Source organism: Orycteropus afer, unplaced genomic scaffold (genome assembly GCF_000298275.1).
Source record: "Orycteropus afer afer isolate SDZICR_OR568_19922 unplaced genomic scaffold, OryAfe1.0 scaffold00152, whole genome shotgun sequence".
Classification (NCBI taxonomy): domain Eukaryota; kingdom Metazoa; phylum Chordata; class Mammalia; order Tubulidentata; family Orycteropodidae; genus Orycteropus; species Orycteropus afer.
In genome coordinates this window covers 1,383,524-1,403,547 of record NW_006921739.1, presented here as the reverse complement: position 1 = coordinate 1,403,547, position 20,024 = coordinate 1,383,524, and the positions used below count along the sequence as shown (strand labels likewise).

The window sequence follows — 20,024 nt, the reverse complement described above, 5'->3', positions numbered from 1 at the left end:
GGGCAATCTACTTCAGTAGAGATACTGCCTCAGAAACCCAAGGAGGGGTCGCTATGAGTCAGCTCCAATTCAATGGCAGTGAGTTTGTTTTTTTTTTTGTTTGTTTTTTTGATCCTCATTTGTCAATTGATGTCTCTGGTTCCCAGTTTACAATCTTGTAGGCTTATTTATTTTGGATACTTCCGTAACTGGGTTGGTTTCTGGGTTATGTCATCATGTGTGTTAATGATCAGTTGTTATTTGCTGTTCTTGGTTCTCTGTCCAAAGGACTCCCTTTAGCATCTCTTGTATGGTTGGTCTTGTTTTAACCAATTCCCTTTATTTCTGCTTATTTGGAAATGTCATATAAGCAGAAATATATTGGAGGGACAATTTTTCTGGGTATATAATTCTTGGTTGCAAATTTTTTTCTTTCAGGGTTTCATATGTTCCATCCTATTGTATTCTCGTCTGCATAGTTTCTGCCAAGAAATCCGAGTTTATTCTTATTGGTTGCCCCTTGTAGATAACTTTTCATTTTTCCTGTACTGCTTTCAGGATTTTTTTCTTTGTCTTTGGTTTTGGTGAGTTTGATGATGATATGTCTTGGTGATTTTCTTTTGGGGTCTATCCTGTTTGGGGTTCGTTGGATTTCTAGAATGGATTTATTCTCATCTTTCATCATACCAAGGAAATTCTCTTCCAACAAATCTTTGACAATTTTCTCTGTGGTTTTATTTGTCTCTTCCTGTTCTGGAATTCTGATTACATGTAGGTTATTCTTTTTGATTATATCCCATATGAACCGTAGGCTTTCTACATTTTGTTTTGATCTTTTTTCTGATCGATCCCTTTCCAGAGAAGTATTGAGGTATTTGTCTTCAATCTTGCTAATTCTGTCTTCCATTGATTCAAGTCTACTCCTTTGCCCATTCAATGTGTTATCTATTTCAGAAAATTTAGTATTAATCTTCTAGATTTCTAATTTTTCATTTATTTTGTCATTTTGTTCTTGTATTGTCTTTTTTAATTGTTGTAGGGTTTTCTGTTTGTTTTCCTCAATTTTGTCCATGTTTTCCTTGATCTGTCTCTCAAGTCGTTGAAGGTACCTAAATATAATTCTTTTGAATTCCTTATCAGGGAGTTCTAATGCTGTTTCTTCCTTGTGGATGTGTTTTGGGTCTGTATCCTGGTCCCTTGTTTTTCTTGGTTTATCTTTCTTCCTTGTGTGGACTGTGATGCTCTGTTGTCCCCTAGGCAATGTGACGTTTTTGTGTTTGTATTTAACTGGTGATTTTATGTCGGAGTGACTTGCCCACAATTTTCATTTTCTTTGTTGTTTGGATGTTATCTATGTAAGCAGGGTACTGTTCTCCTCTATTCGATAGTTGGCAGCACTCACCACCTGTCTACTTTCCCATTATCAGCCTTCTGTATGTCCCTGCCATCCTTGGCAAATGGAACCTATTCTTAGGTCCCTGGAATCCGAATGAGAATGCTGTCACTTTAAAATCCAATTTGACTGCTGCTTGTAAACATTCAAAAGGGCTGTGCCCTGGGTCACTTCAAATACCCAAAATGGGCCACCGTTTGTAAACATTAAAAATGGCTGCACCCTCAGTCACTTTAAATATCCAAAATGGCCACCACTTGTAAACAATCAAAATAACTGTACCCTCTGGTCAGCTGAAAGTCCGTAGCTCAGGTTGTCTCTCTCCTTGCAGTTTCCCTTACTAGTCATAGGCCACCAGCGCAGTTGTCCCTGCAGCACTTGGCAACCAGGGCTGATCTTTAGGCCATTTCTCAGGTCCCAACACCACTTGGAAATATTCAGGCTGTTGGTCCCATCAGAGTAGCTGACAGTGCACAGCTCCAACTGTCTCCGTACTCATTGTTTTCATTCAAGTTTTTCCACTGGTTGGTGCCTAATCCACTTTTATATCCTTCCTTTCAAAGCTCAGAGCTCCAGGATTATGTTCTATATCTCTGTCAATTGGTTTCTCTTTTTTTTGTTGAGGAGGGTCTATGGAGCTTGTCTGCCTATTCTGCCATCTTACCAGAAGTGCCTCAATTGCATTTTTTTTGCATCAATTGATAATGATCATTTTGTTCTTTTCCTTTGTTTTATTTTTGTGGTGGATTTTCTTTAATCATCCTTACATACCTGGTATGAATCCCACTTGGTCATAAGATATTATTTGTTGATGTCTTGCTGCATTCTATTGGCTAGTATTTTGTTGAGTTTTTTTGCATCAGTATTCATGAGGGATATTGGTGTGCAATTCTTTTCTTTTTAATGATGTCTCTGTCTGGTTTTGGTATCAAGGGTTATGCTTGCCTCATGGAATGAATTCAGTAGTATTCCATCCTTTTCTAAGTTCTAAAATAGCTTGAGTTGTATTGGTGTCAGCTCTTCTGAATATTTGGTAGAATTCAACAGTAAAGACATCTGGGCCAGAACTTTTTTTGCTGGGAGGTTATTTATTTATTTTTTCTTGTTATGACTTGTTCAGCTTCTTCTACCTCAGATTGTGTCAGTTTAGGTAGTGTGTTCTAGAAATTTGTCCATTTCTTCTGTGTTTTCAAATTTGTTGGAGTACAGTTCTTCATCGTATTCTATTATTATCCTTTTTATTTCTGTAGGTTCTGTTGTGACATTGCTTATTTCATTTCTTATTCACATTATCTGCATCTTTCTCTTTTCTTTTGTTAAATTTGCCAGTGGTTTGTCAATTTTAATAAATTTTTTCCAAGAACCAACTTCTAGTTTTGTTGATTCTCTCTATTTTTCTGTTTCATTTATTTCTGCTTAGCTTTTATTATTTCTTTTCTTCTGGTAACTGTGGCCTTTTTTCTAATTGTTGGAGATAGCAGGTTAAAGTATTAATTTTGATTATTTCTTTTTTGATGGGTGCATTTATTTCTATAAATTGTCCTCTGAGTACTGATTTTACTGTGTTCCAAACATTTTGGTATGTTGTGCTTCCATTCTTGTTTAGTTCAAGGAAATTTTAAATTTCATTTCATTTTTCATTTCTTCTATTACCCAGTAGTTTTTAAGCAGGGTGTTCCTCAGTTTCCATATATTTGATCTTTTTTCCTGGATCTCATTGTTAATTTCTAATTCATAGCACTGTGATCTAAGAAGATGCTTTATAGTATTTTAATGTCTTTAAATTTATTGAGGCTTCCTTTGGGACTTAATGCATGGTCTTTTCTGCAGAAAGTTCCAGGTGCACTGTAAAAGACTGTGTATTGTACTATTGTTGGGTGGAGTGTTCTATATACATCTGTGAGATCTAGTTGGTTGATTTTGTTGTTTAGATCTACTGTATTCTTGTTGAGTTTCTTTCTTGTTCTTCTGTCCTTCATTGAAAGTAGTGTATTAAAATCTACTACTATTATTATGGAGTTGTCTATTTCTCTTTTCAATTCTGTTAATGTCTCATTTATGTATTTTGGTACTCTCTCATTGAGTGTGTAAATAATTATTATGGTCATGTCCTCTTGTTTGATTGATCCTTTAATCATTATATAATGTCCTTTCTCATCTCTTCGCTGGTTTTTGCCTTGAAATCTATTTTATCAGACATTAATATTGCCACTGCTTCTCTTTTTTGGTTGCCATTACTTGATATATTTTTTTCAACCTTTGCTTTTCAGTCTCTTTTTGTCTTTGTGTCTAAGGTGTGTCTCTTGTAGACAGCGTATTGATGAGTTGTGTTTTCTTACCCACTCTGCAACTCTTGACTATAATCTATTTACATTATAATTACAGTGTAGTTATAAATAGTTGTGAATTTCCTGCTGCCATTTTGCTGAGTTTTTGTGTCATTGTGTGTGTGTGTGTGTGTGTGGTGTTGATAGTTTCTTTGTTCAATATATGTTTCTGTGCTGCTCTCATTTTGTTTATACATTTCCTTATTTCCTTTGTTGCTGTTGTTTTAGTGTTTACTGAGACTTTATGATTTTCTTCTTTTTTATTTTGGTGAGAAGGCTTATCAATTTTCTTTGAGATTACCCTGTAACTTATTATTATCTTCCTAAGTTTAAAGCAATCTGTTGGATCTTTGTATTGTCTTGACTTCTCCACTTGGTAATTCTGTGAGTCCATCATGTATTCCCTCTTTCTGCTTTGTAGTTATCATTGTGTACAAATTGACATCTCTGATTCCCTATTTTCCATCTTGTAAGTTTGTTTTATTTTTTATATTTCTGTATCTGGGTTGATTTCCAGGGGATATTGTCGTATGTCTTAATGTCCAGTTGTTGTCTGCCATTGGTGGTTCTCTGTCCAGAGCATTCTTTTTTGCATTTCTTATAATGTTGGTCTGGTTTTTGCAAGTTCCTTTAATGTCTGTTTATCTGTGAATGTCCTAACTTCACCATAGTATTTGCATTTGAGAGACAATTTTGCTGGATATATAATTTTTGGTAAGCAATTTTTTTCTTTCAGGGTTTTATATATGCCATCCATTACCTTCTTGTTTGCGTGGTTTCTGCCAAGAAATCCGAGCTTAGTCTTATTGTTTTTCCTTTGTAGGTAACTTTTAGTTCGTTCTGAGCTTCTTTCAGGATTGATTCTTTATCTTTGGTTTTTAAAAGTTTGATTATGATATGTCTTGGTGATTTTCTTTTGGGTCTATTTTGTTTGGGGTTCATTGAGCTTCTTGAATGCATATCTTTCATCTTTCATGATATCGGGAAGTTTTCTTCCAACACATCTTCAAAAATTTTCTTAGTGCTTTGTGTGTGTGTGTGTGTGTGTGTGTGTGTGTGTCTTCCTGTTCTGGAATTCTGATTGCATGTAAATTATTCTTCTTGATGATGTTCCAAATAATTCTTAGGCTTTTTTCTTCTTCTTCTTTTTTTTTGCTTCTTTTCTGATTGTTCCTCTGACATATTAATGTTGAAAGAATTGTATTCAATCTCGCTAATTTTGTTTTCCATTGATTCAGTTTTACTCTTTTGTCTTTCCAATATATTATCCATTTCTGAAATATGAGTATTAATCTTCTGGATTTCTGTTTGTTAGTTTTGTATGGTTCCTAATTATCATTTTTTGTTTGTTTGTTAATTTGTTCTTGTATTTTTTAAAAATTCTAGAGTTTTGTCTCTTTTCCTTGATTTTGTCTGTGGTTTCCTTGAACTTTCTCTTAATCCATTTAAGATACCTAAATATAACTATTTTAAATTCTTTATCAGGTAATTCCACTAGCATTTCTTCCTATGGAAAGTTTTCTGGCCCTGCTTTTTGATCACTTGTTTGAATCTTGTCCTGTCTTTTTGTGTGATTTAAAGTTGTCTGTTGGGTCTGAGACATTGTGGTGTTATTATATTGTTTTGTTCATTGTGTGTTGGTTTGCGTCACCCTGATTTTTTGTTTTGTTCTGTTTTAATATATCTGGGCAACAGGGCCAGCAAGTAACTCTGGTTGTTAGCTTGGTAGCACTGGGGTGTATACCACCTGTCTCCAGGTGGATATGGTAGCAGGTGGAACTATGGGCACAGTCTCTGATCACTGGTCATGCACGGCAGCTGAGGGCAGGCTGGGTGATTCCAACTCACTTGTCACCTGATCACCTATGTGGGTGCTAGTACAGTTGTGGGAAAGTGGAGCCAGTTCTCTGGTTCCTGCTCTGATCTGAATGCTGCTTTCAATCATTCAAAATGGCCATGCTGTGCTGGTTGGCAGTTTATCACTGCTTGTTCACTGCTTTCATTCAGTCTGTTCCTCTCATCATAATTTTATCTACTTCTTCATCTTTTCTTTGAAGTTTTGGGATCCAAGATTGTCGTCCATAACCATTTCCCTTGTTTCTTTGAGTCTGTTGTAGAGAGTCTGGATAGTGTATCTATCTACAGTGCCATCTTGGAACATAGCCCTCTATTTAACTTTTGAGTGACTTTAACAGGCTCTTGAATGCTTACTTATTGCTGGGGTAGATAGTAAGGAGAAAGTGTGTGCTACAATCCCCACCAAGTGGGTATACCAAGTTGGAAAAGGGAATGCCCTGTCACTTTACAGGTGAGAACATTGTTTCATGCTTGTCTTCTTCCTGAGAGCAGTGTGGTGTGTAAGAAATACTTTCTAAAATGTTTGCCACAGAGATTTCTAAATTTCTTCCTGGAGAAGTACAAGCGACGTGTGTGTGATGCTGACCAATGGGAGTTCATCAATGGGTGGTACATCTTGGTGATCATCAGCGACCTCATGACGATAATTGGATCCATCTTAAAAATGGAAATCAAAGCAAAGGTGAGGCACAATCCATTTCAAATCTTTTGCTCTTTACTGTATTTTTCATATATAATGTGTCCACAGAAATAATGCACACATGCATATCACACACATAGCACACATAGAAAACTAATACATGAAGGGGTCACACAGTTTGAAAAACCTGCGTAATATGTGTGTATTATTTATTTTAAAATATGGTGTATTATTCTGGATGACTTAGGCATTTTAAGATATAAAATCCTTATGGAGACTAGTTTGGTCTTTTCTTATACCCACAAAAGTGAAGCCTCCTCTGATTTGATTCTTATGGATACTCTGTGGAAGATGATCATCTCAGGAATATCCCTGTCCTCGTTACCTAGTGCTGCCACTGCAACACAAATACCACAAGTGAGTGACTTTCAAGAACAGACATTAATTTTCTTAGAGTCCTGGGGCCTCTAAGTCCAAAGGGACTCTGCTGTGTTGATTTGTTCCTTGTTGGTAGCCCCAAGCATTCCTTGATTTCTTTGCTTATAGGTAGGTGACCCTCAGATTGTATGTGTCCCCATGTGTGTTTCTGTATCTATTCTGGTCTTTTTATAACTTTTTATAACTCAGAAGTGATGAGATTTAGGATCCACCCTGTGATGGTGTGACCTCATTAAGAAAGAGAGGGGGGTGGGAAACAACACTCTATTTCCAAACAGGATCACATCCACAGCTGTCAGAATTCAACATATATTTGAGGAGAAGGCACAATTCAATACATAACAATCCACTAGGTAACTTAAACTTAGTAGCATCATTAGATTAGTAACTGAAGTTTGATAAGATTAGTTATTTTGGTTGCTGCTTTTTTCTTAGTATGAGAAGAGCAGCTAACCTAGAAGCCAAATATGACCAGAGTAACAAATATGTATGCCTAGAGACAATAGCAAGATCTGTGGTTGTTTAGTTTGCCAGATGGAGGGAAAGGAGGAAAACTCGAGCACCTACTATGTGTTCAACACTTCATGTAGATTTATTGGTTTTATCTCATAACAGCTAGAGTCTTGACTCCTCCTTCACCCAGTCATTCTCCCCCTCCACATCTTGCAGTCAATCACAGTCTTACCAACTTTATTTCCCAACCATTTACATGTCTCCCTTCTTCATCCTGACTACCTCCAGCTTCTTTAAGGCCATCTTCCTCTCTGGCTTGCACTGGTACAGCAGCCTCCTAATTGGTTTTTCTGCCTTCAGGGAACCTTGTATCCCTCAGAGTAGTTTTTCGGGAATTGTCTATTTCAGTGTTAAAATCTTGTATGCCCCCCAGGGCCTACCCCTCAGCATGGCCTCCAAGGCCCACATCACCTGGCTCTGCCTCCTGCTTTTGCCCTAAGCCCTTGCTGACCAACCGACACTGTTCCTCTCACACATTTTGCCATTCTTAGCACAGTGCCTTTGTTCAGCAGTCCATTTATTTGCAGTGCTCTCTCCCAGCCTGCCCTCAGGGCTCAGCCCCAGTCTGGGGTCACATGCATGAGAAACCCTCTGTGACCAGCGAGGCATTGTGTCTCTCGGTGCACTTGGCACATTAAAGTAGGGTGGTGTTTGTGTGTTTGCTTCCTCAACTAGAGTTAGAAGTCTTTGAGAGCTGGAACTGTGGTGGTGTTCATCATGTTTCAAACTTCTTTAGAAAGTAGCTGAATTACATTATTTTTAATATGATGGTTGTCAAACACCATCGGTTTATATTATTTAATACCTTCAATGGTAGGTGCAATATCTCTTTCAAGGTATTTTTTTTTTAGAAAGTAAAATTGGTTCAACTAACTGAAATATGAAAAGAAATAAGAAATTCACTTCGAAGTGGATTCTTTATTTCTTCTTATTCTCTTTCTCCTTTTCTTTTTAAAACTCTTAGTATCACTTTGTAAGGAGGCAGGCAATCCATTCTTTCCCAATCCATTTGACGTGAACCTGGTACTACTGATGCTCGAAATTCTTACTTCCTTGAATACAACTGAGTAGAGTAGAATGTTACTCATCTGTCTTTTTTTTTTCCCCCCTTCATTCCTTAGAATCTCACAAATTATGACCTGTGCAGCATTTTGCTTGGGACATCTACGTTGTTTGTTTGGGTTGGAGTCATCAGATACCTGGGTTATTTCCAAACATATAATGTAAGGAGGTGGTATTGGGTAATGCTGCTGGGATTGGGGCTCATTTCTTTTTGGGGTCTGGTAAGATGCCTCTAAAATATTTTTTTTCCATGTTCCCCATTCTCTTGATTGTCTCCAGGTGCTCATTTTAACGATGCAAGCCTCACTGCCAAAGGTTCTTCGGTTCTGTGCTTGTGCTGGTATGATATACCTGGGTTACACGTTCTGTGGCTGGATTGTCTTAGGACCTTATCATGACAAGGTGTGTAGCAATAATTCTTCCTTCCTCAAATTAGCACTTGGGACCCTTAAACAGAGGCTTCTGGCACTCACCTTCTTCCCACTCTTCTTCAGCACACATCCACATCTCTGATGTCACTCATCACATACCCTTTCATTGGTTTTCCTTTCCAGGATATTGAAGGGATGTCAGCATCAAAACAATAATTGCTAGGAACCAGAGAACACATTTCATAATTGTTGGGGACAGCCTTAAGGTGTCTCCTATTAATCCAGCTGATCATCAAATGAGAAACATGTAGACATGAGATCATTATAATAAAAATGAAAATCAAGTGGGGAAAATCATCCTTCTGATTTAAAGTATGAGGTTTTCTGTTTTTCACCCAAGCTAATTGAGGAGAGTAAAGATGAGCAAAGGCTCTGCTCTGAAGGACCATGTTAGATTATGATTGAAATGATAATGTCTTATCTTTATAGGTAGTTTTGATTATGGCATCATCTCTGGGCCTTATTAAAGATCAGTATCTGAATTCTAAACTATTACTGAGCTTCAATCTGCAGCATTATCTCAGAGATAGTTATGCTCAGATGTTCTGGTTCAGAAATCATAATTTGATAATGAAATCACTGTCAGGAAATGAAACTGAGTAGGTCTTATTTTCAAACAAAAGTGAAAGGAGTTACTGCATCTTATAACTTTTCTTCCATGTGCCTGTGACAGCTGGAACAGCAACAAAAATAGCAGCTGACACTGCTTATGTGATAGGCCCTGTATGAAGTTCTTCTGTGTTCTCTCTCATTTGATTTCCATTAACAGCCTGGGTGCTGTTAGCTCTCCTCAGGGGCTCTGCAAGGTGTAAAGAGGTAAAGATGTAAAGGATTACTTCCAAGCTTGTGTAACATCTTGGCCTTACTTTTGACCTCACTTTTGATAATCAGATTTACCAAAATGTGTGTGTCAAATCTGATTTGCAAATTATTCACAAAGAGTAACAGTCTACAAAGCTCAAACTTGCTGTACTGTCCTACGAAAATAAAGCTTAGTAACTTCTGTATCCAGACCTTGTCCTCTTTAAGCACCATATTCAATACATCTTTGAATAGTTAACTCTTTTTCCTATTGGAGAAACTGTGCAACTAACAAAGTGACAACCTCTGGGTTAATAATAAACCTTGATGACCTTATTGCTCTTCCAAGTCCATGTTGCTGATTTAATGGTGACTCATAAGTGAAAATTGTTTTTTAGTATGATCTTTCTGATCTGGAGAACTTACTGTGTTAGTGCTTCAGAAAATTAAGTTTTTTCTTGCTTGTCTCATGTGCTGACTGCTTCTCCACATTATTGTCACTAGAGGACAGTGTTGCACTGTGTGGAAAAATACACAGCCTAAGCATCTGGGTTTTAATTCACTGGCCCTAAGACCTAGGGAACAAGTGATTCTGTCTCCTTTGCCCTCCATCTCCCCTACTGCATCGTTTGAGAAGGTGCTCAGATAATGTTTTTCAAATTTAACTAAAATAGCTACCATTCTTGAATACTACAAAACAACTCTCTTGTAGTAGACGTAGGGCCAGAATGCTCCTCAGGAATGAAAATGGCAAGGTGTCATCTCTCGTATTTTGGACGTGTTATCAGCAGGAACCAGTCCCTGGAGAGGGACATCATGCTTGGTAAAGTGAAAAAAGGAAGACCCTCAACGAGATGGCTTGACACAGGGGCTGCAACAATGGGCTCAACCATAGCAGTGATTGTGAGGGTGGCGCAGGACTAGGTATCAGTGTTTTGTTCTGCTGTATGTTGGGAGCTCTGGTAGCATAGTGCCTAAGGCACTTGACTGCTAACCAGAAGGCTGGTGGTTCAAACCCACCAGCCACTCCTCGGAAGGAAGGTTGGGCAATCCTACTTCCGTAGTGATACTGCCTCGGAAACCCAAGGAGGGGTCGCTATGAGTCGGGGCTGACTCGACGGCACATAATGACAACGACGACAACGATATATAGGGTCACTCTGAGTCAGAACGGCCTCAATGGCCCCTAAAACCAACAATGTGAGCAAGACATGATACCCAATTTCTTTACTTGTCTTGCTGTGCTAACCCTCACAGTCGGGGAAGGGGTGATAGTTATCCCTATTTTACCTAAATATGTTAACTAATTTGCTTGGGATCATGTGACTAATAAATGGTAGAGGTGAGGTTTCCCTGACCTCAATGTACATGCTTTGGCCAATTCCTTCTAGAGCTTTTTCTTGATGTTATCCAAAATGGGCCATTGCAAGTTAGCATTTGGTTTGACCCAAGCAAGTTGTACTTCTAGATGAACTTGGAGAGATGAGCCATGCTATCGGTCTTATTTCTCTAACTAGGTATGGAGGTCTCCACCTGGAAAATGAGACTTATTTGATTAGTGAGTCTGATGACATTTCCTATGTCAATTTTGCCTTTTCGAAGGATCCAGATAAAATTGGTAAGCTCTGGACTAAGCCTATCCAATAAAAATATAATGTGAGCTACAAATGAGAGCTATCGTTGTTCCTTAAAAAGTTCTAGTAGCCACCTTAAAGAAATTCAAAGAAAATGAAATTGATTTTAATAATACGTTTAACCCAGTATATCCAAAATATTATTGCAGCATATAATCAATATAACATCTTGATATATTTTATGTTCTTTTTTTTTTTTTTTTAACTAAGTATTTGAAATCTGCTGTGTATTCACATCTCACTTCAGACTAGCCACTTTTCAGGGGCTCAATAGCTATAGCTACACGTGGCTAGTGGTTACCATGTTGGACACTATACCTTGAGATGTATCGCCCTGGAGGAGCAGAAGGACAAAGGATGTCTCTGTAGGGTTGTCCAGCAAGTCTGTTTGTGGCATCTATGATCCATAGTTAGGCTGATATGTTGAGGAAATAGATACTTAAAGACTGCATTGAATGTACTAGTCAGTTGTAGGAGAAAACCATCATTCTGGTTTTGGAATTTTGTGCTTCTTCTCTCTGTATTACTCCTAATTTGAATCTGAAGATGCAAAATTTTACTTTCCCAGTGCCTCTGACACCCCTCCCCCAAAACTGAATCCAAACTGTCAGAATTTTCAGGTTCTGCCATTACCTATGGAACCAGAGAGCTTTAAAAGCTACCTGAAGGCTTGAAGATGTGAATCTGTTTGCTACAGCAAGCATTTCCTGGAAGTTTTAGAATTATAGAAGCCTTAAGTGTGGAAAGTAACTTTTTCTTAAAACAAACAGAAAACACAACAAAACAACTCTAGAGAGGAAGTATCAGGAAAAATATAATTTTACCTGTTTGATTGGAGTCCCACAATATTTTTGCTTCTTATTTTCCTGTTTGATATCTAATTTCAGTGGCTTAACTGAAAGGGATTAACAATACAGAAGGTGTCCTGTCAATGTTCATTTCCAGTACTAATGGGCTTTGGCACAGCACTTTTCCAAAATGTCTGGGCATAAAGGGCTAGAGACTGTTAATGTTCTTCCAAACCTCCTCTTAAATTATTAAACATTACTGTAATGCAGCTGTTATATTTCCAGTGGACTTTTCTTTTAAAAAAATATTTATTAATTTTTACTTTGAGGAATATATTGTATTGCATTGTCCCCATTTTGTAAACAAGTAGACCAAAGCATTGAAAACTTATTAGACTTTGACGATGCCATGGTGATGTAGAATCTGCATTACAGCTTCCTTCATATCTCCAAGGCCTCTGATTTCATCCCAGTAACTCAACTCTCTTATTCAAAAGAAATACTAGCCAGTCAAAACGTTTTACCTGAGGCTCAATACCAGTTTTTGAAGCAGATTTTTACATCATTCTCTGACATAAGTTATTCCAGGTTATGTTTTTATTCGAATGAAGGTTCTTTTTGTCTCTATCACAAAATTATCATCACTTCTGAAACAAATGTTTGTCTTTTCACTGTGGTTCCATGCAACGTGTGGGGACTCTTTATGGAAAAAAAAAACAAAAAAAACCTCACTGCTGTTGAGTCGATCCTGACTCAGAGCACCCTTACTTGAGTTTCTGAGGCGGTATCTCCACAGAAGTAGATTGCCCAATATATGGAAATACACAATTAATATTTATTAAATGTTTATTGTGCACCAAACATTGCGAGGTTCTTTGAGACTGGATTTTTAGAGGTCAGGATGTGTGACTTGTTCCTCTTTGCCATCCCAATGTCTGGCATGGTGCATGGAACATGGTGTTGTTGTGGTATTGTGTGCTGTCGAGTCAGACCTGACTCATAGTGACCCCTCCTTGGGTTTTCGAGGCACTATCGCTATGGAAGTAGATTGCCCAATCTTCCTTCTGAGAAGTGGCTGGTGGGTTTGAACCGCCACCCTTCTGGTTAGCAGTCAAGTGCCTTAAGCACTACGCTACCAGAGCTCCTATGGAACATGGTAGGTGCCCAAAAAGTAGGTTGAATGAACAAGAAACAAAGACAGTAGTACCTGCTTTCCAGGAACTTAAAATCTCATAAGAAAGAAGCAACTCTGTAAGTGCAGTCCTTCTGGGCCGGAAGCACATGAGGACATGATTTCTCCTTTAGGTATCCCTTAAGCTTACCTCTACTATAGAATCTGGCTACTGATGATTCTGGTTCAGTCATTTCTTGTGGTACAGAATAATGTGGTGTACACCAGTCATTTAATTCATTGGGTTTCTACTTTAACTTTTCAGTCAGTTAAAACAGTTCTCACATGCTGTGGTAGTTAAATTTGTGTGTCAACTTGGCTGGGCCTGATTGAGTGGCTGGGCAGCTGATGGTAGTTATTGTCCATGATGAAACTGACAATCAACTCCATGGTGGGACCTACCACAAGCAGCTGAGTAGCTGCCTTAGGGATGTGGTCTGTTTCCTGTATATAGGGAGAAACCTTGGGGGATGGTCTTTAGCTAATGGCATGCTTGAACCCTGCATGTAGCCGTGTCATTGTTAGCAGCCTGCCATGCTCTGCTGACCTTGGGACTTTCAATGGGCTTGAATGAATGGCCTGCTGTGTGGTTTGGTAACATCGGGACTGTGCCATTTTATTTGTCAACCTTGGACTTGTTAGCCTTAGCAGCTAGTAGCTACCTGAGTCAAGATATAGCTCTAGCTTCAGTGGGCCGGGAGTAAAAAGCAGAGCTGAAGCTCAAGGTTGAGGGGCTTTCACTAAGTCTCTAGAGCCTGGCACTTTGAACTCGGACTTCTAGCCTCCCGAACTGTAAGAGAATAAACTCCTGTTTGTTAAAGCTATCCCATTTGTGGTATATTCCTGTCAGAGCAGCACTAGGTAACCAGAACACATGCATAAAGGAAAGGGAGGTATAATGGATGCAGTTATTGGTGAGATTAATGGTGAGAAGAGGTATTTTGTCTAGACTGATACCAAGTAAATGCACAGGAAACTAAGGATAAAATTTGATATGTGTTGACTAACTGGCTATTTGCAGTTCTGAAATTTAAAGCACAAATTGTTAGGATTATTGAAACTAAGAAAAGGAATTGACCAGATTCCAAAAGAAGTTATGAGAAATATGAATTATTAATGGTATTGTCAAAGTTGTAATTGACATCCACAGAAGTCAGCTTTCACTTCATTGCCTTAAGGGAACTGGAGGGATGGAAAATACTTACTCTGGGGATGCCTTTCTTACAGTTAGTCTGCATGTTAGTAAGTGATTTGCTCACACAGATTTCCCTACAGGCCTCTGTGGAGAGTGCCTTTAGTCTGGTTGATCAGTGTTATTGTGCATGTTGCAAAGGTGTGAGTGTGACTGTGAGTGTGACCCTTACTTGTGATACACTTGTGTACACTTTCCCTTGGCCACATACTTTAACCTGTCCTGTTCACCACCGGACAGGGATTGTAATATATAATGTTTGCTGGTTGGCGTATGTTGTTAGTTGCTGTTGACTCATAGCCCATGTACAGCAGAACCAAATATTTCCAGGTCCTGCACCATCTTCATGATTCTTGGTATGTTTGAGTCCATCGTTGAGTCCACCCATCTCATGTGAGGATTTCCCTTATTTTCATTGACTTGCTACTTTACCAGACATGATGTTGGGATATACAGAAGTGTGCATAAAACAACATGCCATCTAATAGTTTACCCTGTGGTCTTGAGTAATATTGGGAAAAGAGAGAGATAATAGACTAGCTGCCAGGGCAGAATGCCTTGAAGTAGCATTTGAAATAGCCCTTGAATGTTGACTTGATGTGGACACAGAGAAGAGGAAGAACATTCTAAGTACAGAGAAGTCTCATGAGGAAAAGATGTAGAAACGAGGCTGGTGTTCTGGGAGGAGAGAAGCACAGGGTGGTAGTGTTGATGACTAGTGTAATGAAGTGACATGAAGGAGAAACTTATTCGAGCCTGGTGAGCCCTGATGGTGTAGTGGTTAAGTGCTCAACTGCTAACCAAAAGACCAGAGGTTCGAACCCACCAGCCACTCTGTGGGAGAAAGATGTGGCAGTCTACTTTTGTAAAGATTTACAGCCTGGGAAACCCTGTGGGGATGTTCTACTCTGTCCTACAGGGTTACTGTGAGTCGGAATCCATTCAGCTGCAATGGGCTTGGGTAGGTGTTTGTTCGATTTGTACCCTGAGTCCAGACTTTGCATATTCTTAAGCAAGAGAAATTACCTGAAAGCTATATTGTATGAAGTTTTTTTTTTTTGCTCCAGCTTGGACCCAAGGGTGAAGAGGTAGGGACAAATATGGCTTCCTTGAAGGTGGTCATAATAATCCAGATTTAAGTGTTTCCACCAGGAAGGGTGGATCAGAGAAACATGTCATAAGAACAGGCAAGCATTAAAAGATTAAAGAGAAGGAAAAATGAATCAGTTTGACACAAAATTTTAAGTACTTGGTTATTTTGGAGTAAAATGTCTCTGTGGTAGGAAATTGGAATCAATGACATAATAGGAAATTTGGAAGGAAAGCCCATTTTCAGGGTTGGTTGGGGGACATTTTACTTTGTTGCATGTGATGTGATAGCACAACTGAAAAGGGAAGAAGTCCTACAGACATTCAATAAGGAGCTGAGTGCCCCAAAAGCCACACTGACTTAATGGAAATACAGATTCTCACCCTTAAGAACAACAGGATTTGATTCAAAACTCTACTCACTCTCTCCATCTTTTTTTTCTGAAAACTCTATTTTCTTTAATCTCTTAGGTCATTACTACTCTTGAGGAAGCTTTTCATATTACTCTAATGTTTTAACCCTCTTGTCCTGGAGACAATAGTTTATTAAGTAGCTACTTGCTGTTTGTTTACACTGGATGGGGCCCTAGAGTTGTTGAACCACTTACACCCTAGCAGTATGGCTAGCTGGCTACAGAATTCCAGTGGTATTTCACACTAGCTTCAGCTCTTACGTAGTTTCATATATTACAATGTCATATATTTCTGGTTGTAGTATACAGCTGCTTCAGTTCTTTCAGAAAGCAGTTTGGAAGAATGTACCCTTCAAAAATGTTAATAGCCTTAGACCCAATAATAGGCAAAACAAACAAACAAAAGCATTTTATTCAGAGATATTCCTTATAGTAGCAAATATTATTGGGATGTCCAGTGACAGGGAAATAATTGAATTTGACATTTAAATCATCTCTAAATGTGAATAACATGAGAAGATGCTTATATTAAGTAGAAAAATAATCAGAATCCAAAATTGTAAGAGGATACGACCACAGATGTATTAAAAAGTCCATAGGAGAATACTGAGGAAATGTCAAGAGATTATCTTTGAGAGTGTGGAGGAGTATTTTTTGAATAATATGTTCCTACTTCTTGTGGTATTCTAGGTATTTTAAAATGACTGCATTACTCTCAATTGTAGTAGTAATAGTAATAACTTCCATAAACAAGCTAACTGGACATCTCTCTGCTTGTTGGTGTAGTATAATTTATCTCAGACTAATTTTTGTTTCCCCCCTACAGTTTGAAGATCTAGACACTGTTGCTGAGTGTCTGTTTTCTCTGGTCAACGGTGATGACATGTTTGCAACCTTTGCTCAAATCCAGCAGAAGAGTATCTTGGTGTGGCTGTTCAGTCGCCTGTATTTATATTCCTTCATCAGCCTTTTTATATATATGATTCTCAGCCTTTTTATTGCACTTATTACAGATTCTTATGACACCATTAAGGTAAATAATTATCAGTATTTGCTGCCAAAATACTACTGCAAATTCTGTATAGATTGTGACATAGAATAATACTATATCTTTCACTTCAGTGTTTTGAGAATTTGTAGCAAAGAAACTTTTTAGATGTTAGAGATTAATCTAAATATGCATTTAGGACATTGTCTGTATTACTCCAAATCAGTGTGGGCAGTTTGGAGGTTTGGTGGGAAAAAGAAAGGAAATGGGTAAGGATGGGCTGAGTTTGGTAAATCAAGTAGCCAGGCTGCAGATCTCAGCATTGATAGATGGACCTGCCTGTGGGGGCTACCTGGAACTTCAGTTTTGGGTAGCAACTCTCAGTGATAAAGGACAGCCACCACCTTGACAACTTTCCATGTTCTGACACATCGATACACTGGATGAGGAGCTGAAAGCACTTGGCCGAGTAGTTAAAGCACTTGGCTGCTAACCAAAAGCTCAATGGTTTGAACCCATGAGCGGATGTGGCAGTCTGCTTCTGTAAAGAGTATAACCTGGAAAACCCTGTAGGGCAGTTCTACTTTGTTGCTATGAGTTGGAATCGACTTGATGGCAGTGGGTTTTTGAGTTTATATACTGGATGAAGGAGCCCTGGCTGGTGCAGTAGTTAACTGTTCAGCTGCTAACCAAAAGGTCAGTGGTTCAAATCCATCAACCACTCCATGGAAGCAGGATGTGGCAGTCTGCTTCCATAAAGATTACAGCCTTTGGAAACCCTATGTGGCAGTTCTTCTCTGTCCTATATGGTCACTATGAGTTGTACTCGACTCACTGGCAATGGTTTGGTCTTTTGCTATGCACTGGATGACCTGCTGCTCACATATTGCCTTACATCTCTTTGGCTGTTTCACTTCCTGCTTTGCTAAGCTATTGTCTTTCAGACAGAGCCCATTGAATGGATTAGTAACTTGAAAGAAGCTCTGTTTTCTCGGGTGGTGACACCTCCAGATGATAATGCTCAGAAAACACTGTTTTAGGTCCAGTGTCTGAAAAGCAAGGGATATTATGCCAGTGGCTTTAGGTTCTGTCTTCTGCTTAAACCCCCCTTAGATTTAACTTAGAAGAAAGCTGGTCTTCTTTGAAAAACTGAACACTTTTATGTGTATAGGAGAAATTAGTGTTCATGTGATGGTTGGTTCTAACAGCAAAGCTTGGCATGAGAGGAGTACTGCATGCTTTTGTGTAGGTTCATGCCTTTGGCATGGCAGTGTCCTTGTGAGTGAGCCGATCTTTGGTGTTGATGTTGAGGAAGATGACTTCACTGAGCATGAAGGGAGTGTGTTTTAAGGTCTGTGTGTCTGCTTGGAAAAACCTGCCTCTGCTCTTCTAAGTAGCCAATTTCTATAAAAGTAGAGCATATAGAGGTTACTTCCCAGGCAGATCCTTCACTGGCACTGTGGGTAGGGTGAGGTCTTATCTGGGCTTGGAATGAAAATGAAAGCTTTAGGCTTTTGGCTACTCCCTTCATTCCCCCTATTAGTGAACCCCTCCCCTATCTCACCCTGGCTTTCTGGAGTTTTCCTTTAGATTGTTCTGTTCCCATGGTGGCCCTGGCTTGGTGTTCTTGGACTGACAGGTTGATTCATCATGGTTAATATCAGTTCTTGGATCTGGGCTAGCAGTGTGGGAGAGTTTTATTTTAGCAAAGGTGGGTTTGGTTCTTTGACAAAGGGAACAATTTCTCATGCCCTGTAAATAAGGTAACAACATTGTGTGCTTTGTTTTAAAAGAAGTACCAGCAGAATGGATTTCCTGAAACAGATCTTCAGAAATTCCTGAAGGAATGTAGTAGCAAAGAGGAGTATCAGAAAGAGCCCTCAGTCTTCCTGTCCTGCTTCCGCTGTCTGAGGAGGTCAGTATTGTATTTAATCGGGTCTCCATGATCCTGAGATGAGATGCTCTGCTTCCTTAAGAAAGACTCATTCCAACTTTAATACTGCACTCAGAAATCAGCTTATTGTGGGAAATAATTAATCTTTCATTTCTACTCCCACTGGAATTGGCTTTAGAAATGAATCATTTCTTATAAAATAAGGTGTATAGTTACATGACATGGTTGAAATTTCTTAGGGATATTATGAGACTATTTTGAGAAGGCATGAATAAAGTCCCTCTAACCAAGAAGGGGAACTCTTAAGTGGCCAAAGGACCTCAAAGCTCTTATTTTTAGAGGTGGAGCTCTGAGAACGCCGAAGGCACTTTCCCTTGTCACAATATGTGGTACAAATAATCTTTCTTGAGCTTGAGAAGAAGCTGCATGTATCCTTGGTTGTAAACATCTTCAGAAGCTCTTCATTGACCAACTACACTTTTTGCTGTTCATCAGGACATGTATCAAAATGGTCTAGACCTCAGTTGACAAAGCACACCACAGAGTGATTTGAGGACTAAGTTGGGAGTCAGATGAAGACCATTTTCTTGAATGTGCCCATGTTCGTTTTCGTCTGAAGTCAAGGATGGGTAGTGCTAACTAAGAGATATCCTCATCCCGTATTTTCTGAAAAGGATTTTCTAAACCAAATTCCTGAAGGAAGGTGGAAGAACATAATTGCTGCTTAAAACCACAATATGTACTTTTTGGTAATCAATTCATACTACATCTTGGGATTTTAAATGTCACAATTAAGCATTTCCAAAGAATGTTTGGTAAATATAAAAGGAGGTATAAAAAAGAGTTAATTTTTAAAAATCACATTTCATTCTCTCAGAACATTATAGTGCTGCCATGGAAGCTGGATTAAAGGGGAATTAATTTTCTTAATAGGTAGCTGTTGCTTAAAAGGTACTATGTATAAGGAAAGTTTCTCAAAGTTGATCTTCTAATATATAATTAACTGTAAAGAAAAAAATATATTCATTGGGAAATGTAGTTGTGTATTCTGAAAAGTAATTGATATTTGATTTTTGGACCTTGGTTTGTAGCACAAAAGCCCCAGGAGGTGAATATTTTCCCATAAACCCATATAGAATGAGAGAAAGATTTCAGAGGTAGAGTAGAAGATACTGACAAGATTGAGTCTGAGTGGTGCGGAGGAAGGGAACAACATTAGTAGATACTTGTCCTAAGGAGGGTTAAAGGTTTATGAGAAGATGCACAGTGAGAAGGAAGCTCTGCTGAGAACAAAGAATAAAAGAATTAGAAGGAACAAGAGAATCCACCAGGGAAATCAACCAAAGAACTTGGATGTTGAATGTTTTGGGGAAAAAAAAGATATCAATATATATATATATACTTATCATTTCAT

General features: G+C 38.6%; 1 protein-coding gene across 1 annotated transcript in view; it reads left to right on the top strand.

Annotated features, from left to right (window-relative positions):
• The window catches only part of MCOLN2 (mucolipin TRP cation channel 2), a 103,503-nt gene that overhangs the window by 81,387 nt on the left and 2,092 nt on the right, over nt 1-20,024 (top strand). Inside the window, exons 9-13 of the mRNA XM_042781691.1 lie at nt 6,089-6,238; nt 8,269-8,370; nt 8,489-8,611; nt 16,555-16,761; nt 18,510-18,631. Coding sequence (XP_042637625.1) covers nt 6,089-6,238; nt 8,269-8,370; nt 8,489-8,611; nt 16,555-16,761; nt 18,510-18,631 — 704 coding nt within the window. The remainder of the gene's footprint in view (nt 1-6,088; nt 6,239-8,268; nt 8,371-8,488; nt 8,612-16,554; nt 16,762-18,509; nt 18,632-20,024) is intronic.